Here is a 12,475-nt window from a genome sequence, read left to right as displayed (position 1 = left end):
ATATGTGAGTAGGAAGAGGAGCCTGCCCCTCTCCGTGCAGCTGTGTGTCTGTGTTTGCGTGTGTGCATGGGTGGCTGGGCTTTCCCAGGCTCTGCCTGTGTGTGTACTTCCCTACGTGGGCCTGCTCACATGTGCCCTTGCATGTGTGCTCCTGGGTATGTGAGCTTAGCCAGTCTGGCGCTTGGACAGGGTAGGGTGCTACCCAAGGGGAAGAAAAAGAGAGGGGACAGGAGTGAAGAGAGATGGAGTCTTCGTAAGGGCTCTTATTTACAGATGAGTTTAGGCCTATGAACTGAGCTTCAGCAAAGAAAAAAAAGAAAGAAAGAAAAAGAAAATAAAAAAGGACTATATTGGCTCCTGTAATTGAAAAGTGCAGGGGTAGTACTGGTTTCAGGTATAGTTGGATCCAGGGACTGGAATGTTGTCTTCAGGATATTGTCTCTCCATCTTTCAGAGATGGGAGAGTGTAATACAATGAAAATATCACTTAATGGCAATGGTTTTAACCTGTTGCGGTGAATGATGAAAGCTAAGTCCTGTCTTCAGAAAAATGCCTTTCAGATACATACACATGCTATACATAATTCCTTCCTTTCCTTCTCTATGAAGTGGGCCTGACCTCCCAGATTTACAAGGACTTGCCTCTCACAGGTTCAGGAGTGCAGGAAGGGGGGGCCTTCCTCTGTCACTGGGGCCCCTGGCACAATGAGGGTTGAGCTCTGGGACGGGAGAGGCTATGCCAGGCCACTGCTCCCCGCTCCCCGCCTCCTCCCTTCCATCCTCTGCCCTTCGCCCAGCCCCTCATCTGGGTCCTGCCTGGCCTCCCCTTTCAGCTTTGGGCCCTGACTTTGTCTTTCAGCTGCAAGGTCTGGCGCACGGAGGACGACACACTGAGACTAAGAGAGGCCAGCTCTCTCACATCAGCAGCTGGTGGTTTGGAGAACCTGGGGGCTGAGCTGTTGGAAAGCCTGGTCTGTCCCCTCCCCCACGTTGGTTTGGCCCCTCCTGGTAGGAGGGGCCTTTTTTTCATCATCTTCCTCCCGCCCCCACCTCCTCCTCACCTCTTTGCTTGAACACTTAGGACCCCCGCAGTGTGTTGACCTCCTCCACACAGAGCAGCCCCCTTAATCACTCACTAAACATCTGTGCACACCTATCATGTGCCAGTGTAGCCTGCCCTCGTCAGAAAGGTCAGGGAAGGGCTCTCCCAGGAAGTGACATTTCAGCTGTGATCTAAATGATAAGGAGGAAGGGGCTTCCCTGGCCATCCAGTGGTTAAGACTCTGCTTCCACTGTGTGGCGGTGGGGGGGGGGGGTTCGATCCTTGGTTGGGGAACTAGGATCCCACATGCTTCACCGGCACAGCCAAAAAAAAAAGAAATTAAAGGGTAAGTAGGAGAACCCTCATGATGGGGGAGGATGGGGACTCTCTGGGGAGCCGTCAGCCTCTGAGGAGCTGGCAAGCTCGTCCTTGCTCTGGAATGGCCAGGTTGAGGCCCTCCACTCAGAACTTTGGAGCCCAGAACTAGGGACCCACTTCCCTCCCAACCTCCCCTGAAGCACAAGTATCCCTCCTTCATGCAGGCCATGAGGATGTGTCTAGCACAGAGCCTAGCACACAGTAGGTGCTCAAAGTTTGGAATTTAAGTTCCCTCTGGTTACTTCCTGTGCCCAGTCCCCACCCCAGCCCACTCCCGAGGCGACTGTGGGCACGCTGGTGGCAGCCTGGGTCTCTCTGCACTCCAGGCCCCCAGCTGTAGTTCTCGCGGGAGGCGGGAGGCACACTCCGGTCCATCTCTGGTGGCTTTAGGAGGAAGGCTGGGACCCTGGCACAGTGACTCAAGCCCTGCAGAAGTCAGGGACAGCGGGAGCAAGGCTGGCCTGGAGCCCTCAGGGTGGTAGGTCGTCTCCAGGAAGGATGTGGGCTGGCCTGGGGAGGAGGCCCCTGTGGGGAACCTGGCCTCCTGACAGGGAAGGGGCTCGCTGGACCTTTGCTGAAGAAAGGAGTAAACATGTTTTAGCCAACAAATGAGTCCTGCTGACCTCTGCCTCAGAGGTGAGCCGGGCCAGAGGTTCGGAATCTGCTTTGAAGCAGCCAGAATGAAAATCCCATGGGGGACCCCAATTTATATTGAGGAGCTGCTCTGGTTGAAGTTGGATGGGGGCCCTGAGCCAGCCTGGTCCCCTCTTTACTCCCCATCTGCCTTCTACCCTATTCAGTCTCTGGGGCACCTCAGGGAACCTTGAAGCTTAGTTTGAAAACCCCTAGACTGGGCCAGGCCCCTCCTTCCACATGGGGAGGCTGAAGCCCAGAGAGGGAGAGAGATGGACCCAGGTCACACAGGCAGCAAATCGAGCCTAGAGCTTGGCCTCCTGACACCCAGGCCTACTGGGGGGGTCCTGACTGGCCAGATCCTGAGCTGATGAGAGCGTGTTGCCAAAAACTTGGCTTCTGCGCACTAGTGCCAAATCGAATCTTGGAGACAGAGTTTTGGGTGAAGTAGAAAAGCATAGCTTTATTGCTTTGCCAGGCAAAGGGAGACACAGCCGGCTCCCGCCCTCAAAAACTGTGTGTCCCCACCCAGGAGGATTTGGTGAGGAGTTTTATAGCAATGGTTCAAGGGTGGGGTTGCTGACAAGACTAGGGTGTGTGCAGGGCCTGCACCCCTTTAATTTTGTTTCAGGTAATCTTCTTGATGAGTTTCTCTGGTTCCTTTAATCTGGGCTCAGGTGGTCTTTTCTGGAATGAAGAATGCTGACATTTCCCATCTGTTGGGTTTTAGTTCTGTAAAGAGCTCAAAGATATTGTTATGTGTTTCCCTTGAAGGGGACCCAGGACCCTGCCCCAAGGTTGCACTGTTGTTTGTTGGCTGCTCCTCCCTTTTCTCAGCATCCCTTCCCTTCCCTGATTAGCAACTGTTTGAATCTGCCCTTTGGGACTCAGGGAAGGTCATGGAGGCTGGAGTCTGTTCCCTACAAACAAGAAACGGGGGACATAGGCTTCTGTGCCCAGAAGGCCCCTAGGGTCCTGCGCGGTCTCAAGCATTCAGCCGGGTGGGGTTGCAGATTCCATCTGTCTGCCTTGGGACGAGATTGAGGAAAAATGCCTCACTTAGGAGGTGGGCGGTGGGGACAGAGAGAGGGGAGAGAGCTTCCTTTAAAAAGTGACTGGTGGCTGTATGAGTGTGAGTAAGCATCTCCTACGTGCTCAGCCAGGGAGACCACAGAGGTATTCAGGTACCAGCCTTTCTTCCAGGGACAGACAAGTGACCAGTGACCAGACAAGAATTGGCATTTGCACCGGGTCTAGAAGGCAGTGGGGCTGTGTGACGGCTGCCAGTGGACTGTTCACACTTCCTCTCTCTGGGAGGTGCTGTTGACTCAGAGGATGATGTCCCACAGCAGTAAATGCAGAGCTGGGCACCTCCCCACTTTGCTCCTCAGACAGTTGGAAATGGGACAGGGGAGGGGAGGCAGCCATCGTGGTTTGTGCATTTCTGTATGTTGGTAAGGTTCTTCCTTATTGTCTCAGTTTGTTCCTTCCCAAACCCTGGAGGCAGGATTATCACTGGGGTAGTGGTGTTGCTCCAGGCTGAGACACAGCTGGTACAGACAGAGGCCGGAAGGAGTGGATGGCCTGAGCCATTCCTTAGTTTGCTCTGGGCTAGGGTTGCCCTGTAACCCTGTGGGATGTCAAGGCCAGTGCCTGGCTCACCCCATGTTGCCATTTTACTGTGGACGTACCTGAGTGGCTCCTACCTGGAGGTGTTGAGAATCCCCACAGGGGTGGGAGTCTGGGGGCACCACTCATAGACCCTGCTGGTCTTCTCCCCAGGAGGAGCCTGCAGCCAGCCCTGAGGGTGAGATGCTTCTGCAGGGAGCATGCACAGCTGCTTCGATGGATCTGCACAGGCCTGCTATGCACTGGTGAGCTTGGGGCCCAACCCCACCAGGGAGATAGTCACTCCTGCTTAGCCCCATGGCTCCCACCACCCAGGTTTCAGCCACCTCCACCCCAGTCATCCATGTCTCAGGGCAGGGTCATTCACTTACCCAATAACTCAACAAAGGTTTGTTGAGCACAACAAACCTCAAGGCCAGCTCTCGTTCCAAAAGCTGGGGAATGAGAATTGAACCAGACCAGATCTTGTTCCCAAGGTACTCTCTGATCAGTAAGGGAGAGGGGAACAAATATTTCCACATAATGCCAAGAGCCATCTGGGAGCACCAAGGAAGGATGTGGGGGTGATCAGGGAGGACTTCCAGGAGGAGGTAACATTCCAGTCTCACAGGTTGAACAGGAGTTAACCGGGTAAGAGGGGAAGGACAATAGGAGTGAGAAGGCAGAGGAACACTTGAGCAAAGGTGAAAACCTGCAGTATGTGGGCAGGCAGCTGATAACCATTCAAGTATGGCTGGAGGGTAAAGTTCTAGACCGGGAGTGCCAGAGGATGAGGCTGGAGGGATGAGAAGGGGCCAGGTATTGGGAGGGAGTTGGAGAAACTTGGATTTTACCTCCAAGGCCAGAGAGAGCCATTGAAGGATTTAAACCGGGAAGTGTCAAGTTTGGATTCACATTGTGGAAACCTAGAAGAGGCAGGCGGGAAAGACGGGAGGAGCTGTTGAGGACCACATTCCATACGGGAGAAGATGAAGTGCTGGAGGATGGAAGGGGATGGATTTGAGAAATCTTTGAGAAGCCACACCAGCCAGACTTGGGAGCTGATCCCCTGTGCAGGATGAAGGAGGCCCTGGAATCCAGGATGCCTCAGGGTTCTGCTTGGACCACGGGGGTGGTGATGCTGCCCGCCAGAGCCAGGGAACAGGGGTGGAGGAGGGAATCGCAGCAGGGAGGGGGATGGAGAGTTGTTTGAGACAGTGTGTTGGAGGTAACCGCTGCCAGGCCCTCCAGGAGGAGAAGAGGTTTCCCAGGGGTGCTTGGAGAATGAATTGAGAGGTGGTTTGCAGATGGAAACCTGGGGACCAGCCACATGGAAGGAATTAGAGAGGAAGAGGAATCCTGAGCCAACCTGAGAAGGCGTGCAGGTGGGGGCAGCAGCAGGACACCAGGAGCAGAGTCGGTGCAGAAGCCCAGGGAGCAAAGGGTTTCAAGAAGGAGGGGAAGATCATCAGCATCTCTGCGGTAAGGGGACCAGCGGGCCAAGGATGGAGCAGTGTCCGTGGGATTTAGGGACAAGGAAGTCATGGTGACTTAGGGTGGACTTGCAAAAGCTGGATGGAGAACAGGAGGAGAGGCAGTGTAGACAGTAAGTCTAGACAGCTCTTGCGAGAAATTTTTTAATGAGAACTGGGCGGGAATATTAAAGGAAGGGTGTGGCAGTGTCAAGGAAGGGGGTGTGTTTGTGAAGGGAGACACTTTGACTGTGTTTATGAGCTGAGGCAGGGAGTTTGTAGACAGAAGAGGAAGAGCGAGGAGGTGGAGATGACCGGTGGAGCAAGGTCCCCTGGGCACGGGGAAGGAGGGGTCCAGGGCCCAGGCGGAGAGGCGGGTCCTCACGGCTGGAGGCTCGATTTGGCTTGGCAGGTGGGAGATCGACAGGGGAGGTGGGTGTGGATGCAGAGGCCTTCGTGGGGACTACACAGGGGAGAGGACATGGAGGCATGACAGCAGGGGCCCCAGTCTTCATGATGAAATCAAAAGCAGGATGCCCTGCTGCGATGGGGCTGGTTCATGGCCCTGACAGCTTCCTCCTCGAGATGTCGGACACCGCGAAGTCTTCCTTTGGCAGGAGCTGAGCAGGGCCGTCTTGGTTCCCCTTGTGTCCACCTTCACTCAGACTCAGATTTGTTTCTCTTGAAGAAATGATTGAATTCCTTCTAGCAGATAATGGAAATGACCTACCATATCCTATTTCCACTTTTGTCTTGGCTGTCAGGAACTCAGTCTCAATCATTAAATCCTCCCTTACTTTCTCCATGTTTGGGATTTTGATTTCCTCCAGCTCTTTGATATCTTTATTGTATCACGTCTTCTATGGCAAGGCTCTCCACGTACTTCCTGAAGTAGGTGTGGTAGAGGAATGAAGCTCATGTCCTCAGCACTTAGTCTGAGCCGTAGCGATGGCTTCCTCACCTTAGGTGGGCTTTCTCCGTGGATGCAAAGATAAACACTGGAGGCTGACTGACATGGAGGGCCTCAGTGTCCCCAATCTCAGAAGAGTGTACCTCTTGCCCATATTTCCAGCCAAGTCCCTGGAGGCCTTTGATGGGCCTAGCTCAGGTCATGTGCCCATCCCTGGGCCCAGGGGATGCTGTGGTCTCCCACCCCTGACGTGGGTCAGACACCGCGGGACCACATGGGCTAAGAGTAGGGAGGGGGTGCCCAAAAGGAACAGAAAATCCTATCACCGGAGAGGTGAATGGATCCTAGAAGGATGAAAATACTTCCTAATACATGTTTCTCCCGTGTCCTGCCTGGAGGACTTGTCCACACAGCCCTCTCTCCTGCACGACATGCCAGTTCCTGCTGGCCACAGACAGACCCAGGTTGGAATTCCAGTCCAGTTTCCTCCCTGTGTGAGTCACTTCACTTCTCATCTCTAAATGGGGATCACCACAGTACCGACCCGTGAAATGGGTGTGAAGAGTAATTCTGCCAGTGCTATAAGTCGTGCTGACCTTGGTGCCTGTCTCCCACCAGCTCCCCCTCCTTTGACTTCCCACAGCCCTATGCCTGCATCCCTGGCGCTGCCCTGCAGAGCCTCACCTGTGTGCTTCTAACTAACCCCCATACAGGTGTCCCAGCCCACAAACTTCTGCGTCAGAGAAAAGTAACTTTATTTTCCATAACTCGGCTTATGGAAAATAAAGTTTCTATTTCAATTTCATTGTTCCAAGTGAGGGATAGGAACTGAGCGTCTGTCAGTTTGGAATATGCCTTTACCTCTTTCCTCAGGAGTCCCTGGGGGTGATTATCCATGATCAGTTCTCAAGGGTCTGCTAACCTGTCCACTTCCCCAACTGGTCCTGGGTTCTCTGCCGCTGCAAGTAGCCATGGAGACACCCCCATCTCCATCGTGGGCCTGTTCTGGTCTCCTTTCTCTCTGAGCCACTCATAGAGATCATTTCCTCTGCTTCGGTGCCTGCTGAGGTGTGTGGAACCTTAGAAGCCTTCTGTGACTCTGCCTGCCCATGCATTCCATGTGCATTCCTCTCCGTGACATTTTGCTGCCTCCCTGGGGCAGGACGCCTTTGCTTGCAAAGCCACAAGTATGCCTGGGCTTTTGCCACCTCCCCTGGCTCAGAGTCCTTTTCTCTGGGACCCACGGGTATCCTCTAGTTTGGCAGCAGAGGGGGAGGGGGAGGGATTACACTTACTCAAAATGTTCCATCCCACATTTTTTATCCAATGGAAATGTTATAAGTCCTTTCCATTCTTCAAGGGCTCTGGCTCTTGAAATTCATAAGCCAGGGAGAGATAGCTCCCCTCTGCTATCTGCTATCATATTCCTCTCTTGAGGTATAGCACAGACTGGCCTAGCTGCTCAAATGGGGAGAAGGGCAAAGGGGGAAAAGGAAATTCCAGGAAGATAAATGGTCACTGATGAATATTCAGAATGGGATCCTGACACACACAAGTGAATGCCTTCCTGGAGCCACTGACTTATCCACCTCTGTCCTCCTCGGAACCTAGTGTGGCTCTGGAACATAGCAGGCACTCCGTTGATGCTCAGAGATTCATGCTGTCTTGCCTCCTCCTTAAACATCTCCCTCAGCACTTTGGTCAGCACTTTATAGTTTGCAAAGCCCTTTTACACACATTCTGTCAATTAACTTCATAATGACCCTCTGACAAAATAGAGACAATGGTGCTCATTTCCAGACGAAGAAGCTAAGGCTCAGAGAGCTCTGGCTGGAGTAAGGTGGAGCTGGAGGATAGGGCTGCGGGGTCCTGCAGACGCCAGTGTCATTATGGATGACCCCGTCTCTGTTTCATCTCCACCTACTCCCAGCATTTGCTGCCTTCCTGCTGATGGCCTGCCTCCTGGATTTCCAGAGGGCCCTGGCATTGTTTGTCCTCACCTGCGTGGACCTCGTCTTCCTGGCCCACAGCCTGCTGAAGAGGCTGCTGGGGCCAAAGCTGCTGAGGTGTGTCAAGCCTCTGGGGCATCCCAGCCTGCACCTCCGGTTTAAGAGGTAAGTGAGGCCCCAGGGGAGTATGGGGGTGGGCAGGCACATTGGCAGAGGGTCACATTGTCAGAGGGGTCACAGCCAGGGCTGGGTGGGGAGGTCCTTTGTCCTTGTCGCACCAGAGGGCTCCTGGACCATGGGGAGCACATGTTACTTGCCTGCCTCCTGGGAGCTCCAGAGCAGGTGTTGCTGGGTAGCTTCAGAGGCATCTTTGTGCCATCTTTGTGGCATTTTGCCAGTTCCCACCTGATTCTCTGCTCCAGTTAAAACAGGTGACTATGATACCTGAGGACAGGAATCAACAGTTTCCTAAATTCAGATATCCCAGCCCATTCAAGCAGGGAGGGCCCATATCAATGCCTCCTATCAGATCACCTGGAGCATGCCTGAGACATACAGCTGCAGGGGACCACCCCTGGTGTCTGATTCAGCAGTCTGAACTGAGGTCCAGGAATCAATATTTTTTTAACTTTTTATTTTATATTAGAGTATAGTTGATTAACAATGTTGTGATAGTTTCAGGTGTACAGCAAAGTGATTCAGTTACACATATACATGTATCTATTCTTATTGAAATTCTTTTCCTTTTAGTTAATATTTTTAGTTAGCCACCAGGGGATTCTGATGTAGCCAGCCATGTTCCTGAACAACAGTTTGGGATCCCCTGGTTTTTAAACTGGGTTCCTTAGAGCTGTGGAAACCTTGGAGGTACCATAGGGCAGGTGAGGGAGATTGGAGAGGGGAACATCAGACACCCTGCCTCCCAATCTCCATTTCAACCAGACAACTCTATTTTATCTGTTTTATAAACAGGTTTGCCAAAAAAAAAAAATTTAGCTGGAAAAAAATGTTTCTATGGCTTAAAAAAGGTACTCTTTTTTTGTTGATGAAGAAATTGGTGCCCAAAGATAATCAATGACTAAGCCAGGCAGGTGCAGGGCATAATGGTGTTTCCCAAAGTAAGACCCCCATACCACAGCAAAATGCTTTGAGCCAGCCTATAAACAAATTTTTAGTTTTATTTATAAATAGGTTTGTTTTTACATTTGCCTTCTCTTTATTAAATAGATTTATAAAAGGATTTATTTTTACAGTCATCTTCTGTTTATGACAAATCACTGATACTGGTTTTCCATTTGAGGTATTGTTATAAAGTTTCCTTTAAAAAAATATATGCAGGGCTTCCCTGGTGGTGCAGTGGTTGAGAGTCCGCCTGCCGATGCAGGGGACACGGGTTCGTGCCCTGGTCCGGGAGGATCCCGCATGCCGTGGAGCGGCTGGGCCCATGAGCCATGGCTGCAGAGCGGCTGCTGAGCCTGCACGTCCGGAGACTGTGCTCTGCAATGGGAGAGGCCACAACAGTGAGAGGCCCGCGTACCGCAGGAAAAAAAAAAAAAAAAATATATATATATATATATATATATGCAGGTAGGGAGTTCCCTGGTTGTCTAGTGGTTAGGATTTGGCGCTTTCACTGCCATGGCCCCAGGTTCAGTTCCCAGTTGGGGAACTGAGATCCCGCAAGCTGCGTGGCATGGCCAAGGAAAAAAAGAAAAATACATGCAGATAAACTAGACTGTATAAAAACTAAAATTTTTTGATTCAGAGGACACCATCAGCAAAGTGAAAAGACAACCCACAGAATGGGAGAAAATATTTGCAAATTATATACCAAAAAAAAAAAAAACCCACAGCAAGATACCACTTTCCATCTACTAGGATGGCTATAACAAAAAAAATAAATGATAGCAAGAGTTGGCAAAGATGCGAAAAAATTTGAACCCTCATACACTCCTGAAAGAAATGTAAGATGATGCAGCTGCAACAGAAAACAATGTCAGTTCCTCAAAATGTTATACGTAGAGTTACCATACCCAGCATTTCTGCTCTTAGGTATATACCTAAGAGAAATGAAAACATATATCCAAAAACTTATATGCAAATGTTCATAGCATCATTATTCATAATAGCCAAAGTGGAAACAACCCAAATGCCCATCAACCATTAAATGGTTGAATAAATTGTGTCTGTACCTATAATGGAATATTATTTGGCCATAAAAAGAAGGTAGTACTGATAAATGCTACAATAATGACAAAGCTTGAAAACATTATGCTAAGTAAAAGATGCCAGTCACAAAGAACCATGTACTGTATGATTCCATTTATATGAAATGTCCAGAATAGGAAAATCTATAGAGACAGAGAGTAGAGTAGTGATTTTTTAAAAATATTTATTTATTTATTTTGTTGTGCCGGGTCTTAGTTGTGGGAGGTGTGCTCCTTAGTTGCGGCTCATGGGCTCCTTAGTTGTGGCATACAAACTCTTAGTTGCTCATGCATGTGGGATCTAGTTCCCTGACCAGGGATTGAACCCAGGCCCCTTGCATTGGGAGCTTGGAGTCTTAACCACTGCACCACCAGGGAAGTGCTGATTAGTGACTGACTAGGGCTGGAGGGGGATGGGAAGATGGGGGTGGTGAGCAGAGGTGTGGGGTTTCTCTTTGGGCTGATGAAAATGTTCTAAATTTGATTGCAGTGATGGTTGTACAACCCTGTAAATATACTAAAAACCATTGAACCATACTCTTTTTTAAAATTAATTAATTAATTTTCATTTTTGGTTGCGTTGGGTCTTCGTTGCTGCACCCAGGTTTTCTCTAGTTGCAGCGAGCAGGGGCTACTCTTTGTTGCGGTTTCATGCTTCTCATTGTGGTGGCTTCTCTTGTTGCAGAGCATGGGCTCTAGGCGCATGGGCTTCAGTAGTTGTGGCACGTGGGCTTCAGTAGTTGTGGCTCGTGGGCTCTAGAGCGCAGGCTCAGTAGCTGTGGTGCACAGGCTTAGTTGCTCCACGGCCTGTGGGATCTTCCTGGACCAGGGCTCAAACCCGTGTCCCCTGCATTAGCAGGCGGATTCTTAAACACTGAGCCACCAGGGAATCCCTGAACCATACTCTTTAAATGGGAAAATTGTATAATATGTGAATTTTGTCTCAGTAAACTGTTTTTAAAATACATGCATTTGGGCTTCCCTGGTGGCTCAGTGGTTGAGAGTCCGCCTGCCTATGCAGGGGACACGGGTTCGGGCCCCGGTACGGGAGGATCCCACATGCCGTGGAGCGGCTGGGCCCGTGAGCCATGGCCGCTGAGCCTGCACATCCGGAGCCTGTGCTCCACAACGGGAGAGGCCACAACAGTGAGAGGCCCACGTACCGCAAAAAAAAATAAAAATACAAAATAAAAATACATGCATTTGATTTCAGCTTCCAAAATCAGGTCAAGATGGAATAACAGAGACCAGGTTTATCCTCTCACTTGAAGCAACTAAAAAACCAGAACAAATAGTATATGGCTCTTAAGAAATTGGGCATCAGGCAACAAAGGACAGTGATCCTTGAGAAATAGGAAACAAATGAGATGAGCTCTATGATTGCCCCAGCTTACTGCACTGAGGGGGTTTCCAGCCCACAGTGCAGCAAAGGGGCATTAAGGTGGGGCCAGTAGATTTCCTGAGTTGAAAAGACAGAGCTTGGACTTCAGGAAAGCCAAGGTGGCTAGAGTTCACAATGCAGAGTACCAGAGGGGAGAGATCTGCTCCCGGTATCTGCAGAGGGTTCTCCTCCAGTATTCAACTGAGTTCTGATCAGTGAATGCGTATGAGAAAACTATACAAGGCCTAGAAAAGAACCACTGAAAAGGATTAGAGAACAGTGGCCAGAGATCACACAGGGTCAGGAATAGTGTTTGCTCTCAAAAGTCAGAGTGGAAAACCTCATGATTCACCAGATATTGTTTAGAGTACTAAGAAAGATCTTGGGTCAGTAATAGGGAAAAATTAACCACAGAATAAACCCTGCTCAGGCTCTACCTAACAAATTTTTAAAAAACATGAAAGAGTCAAACAGAGCATCAGTTAACCATGGCACATTAAGTAGGCAAACAGACAAGTAATTGAAATCTCCAAAGGAGAAGGAGGGAAGAAAAAATACTTGAAGAAATTATATCCAAGAAATTCCAAATCTGATGAAAATTATAAACCCAGACATCCAAGGAACTCTACAAACCTACAGCACAAGAAACATGAAGAAAACCACACCAAAGCACATCATAATCAGAGAAAGCATTTGACAAAATTCCACTCCCATTTCTGATAAAAATTCTGAGCAAACTAGGAATAGAAGGGAACGTCCCCAATCTGATAAAGACCAGCTACCAAAAATCTACAGCTAACCTCATACTTAATTGGGAAAGACTGAGTGCTTACCCACTGAAATCAAGAACAAAGTAGGAATGTCCATTCTCACCACTTTTATTCAGCATTGTACT

At 50.0% G+C, this 12,475-nt stretch overlaps 1 protein-coding gene across 1 annotated transcript in view; it reads left to right on the top strand.

Moving 5' to 3' along the window:
• Positions 1 to 242: 242 nt before the first annotated feature.
• SLC28A1 (solute carrier family 28 member 1) overlaps positions 243 to 12,475 on the top strand; it is a gene marked incomplete at both ends in the record, with an annotated part of 47,666 nt that continues 35,433 nt past the window's right edge. The window contains 6 exon segments of the mRNA XM_081228231.1: positions 243 to 253; positions 860 to 971; positions 1,811 to 1,831; positions 1,834 to 1,898; positions 3,836 to 3,927; positions 7,974 to 8,157. Coding sequence (XP_081084357.1) covers positions 243 to 253; positions 860 to 971; positions 1,811 to 1,831; positions 1,834 to 1,898; positions 3,836 to 3,927; positions 7,974 to 8,157 — 485 coding nt within the window.

This window comes from Mesoplodon bidens (assembly GCF_964165515.1).
Source record: "Mesoplodon bidens genome assembly, chromosome: 3".
Lineage (NCBI taxonomy): Eukaryota > Metazoa > Chordata > Mammalia > Artiodactyla > Ziphiidae > Mesoplodon > Mesoplodon bidens.
Note: the sequence above shows the minus strand (reverse complement) of the source record. Positions and strands in the feature narration are given on the sequence as shown.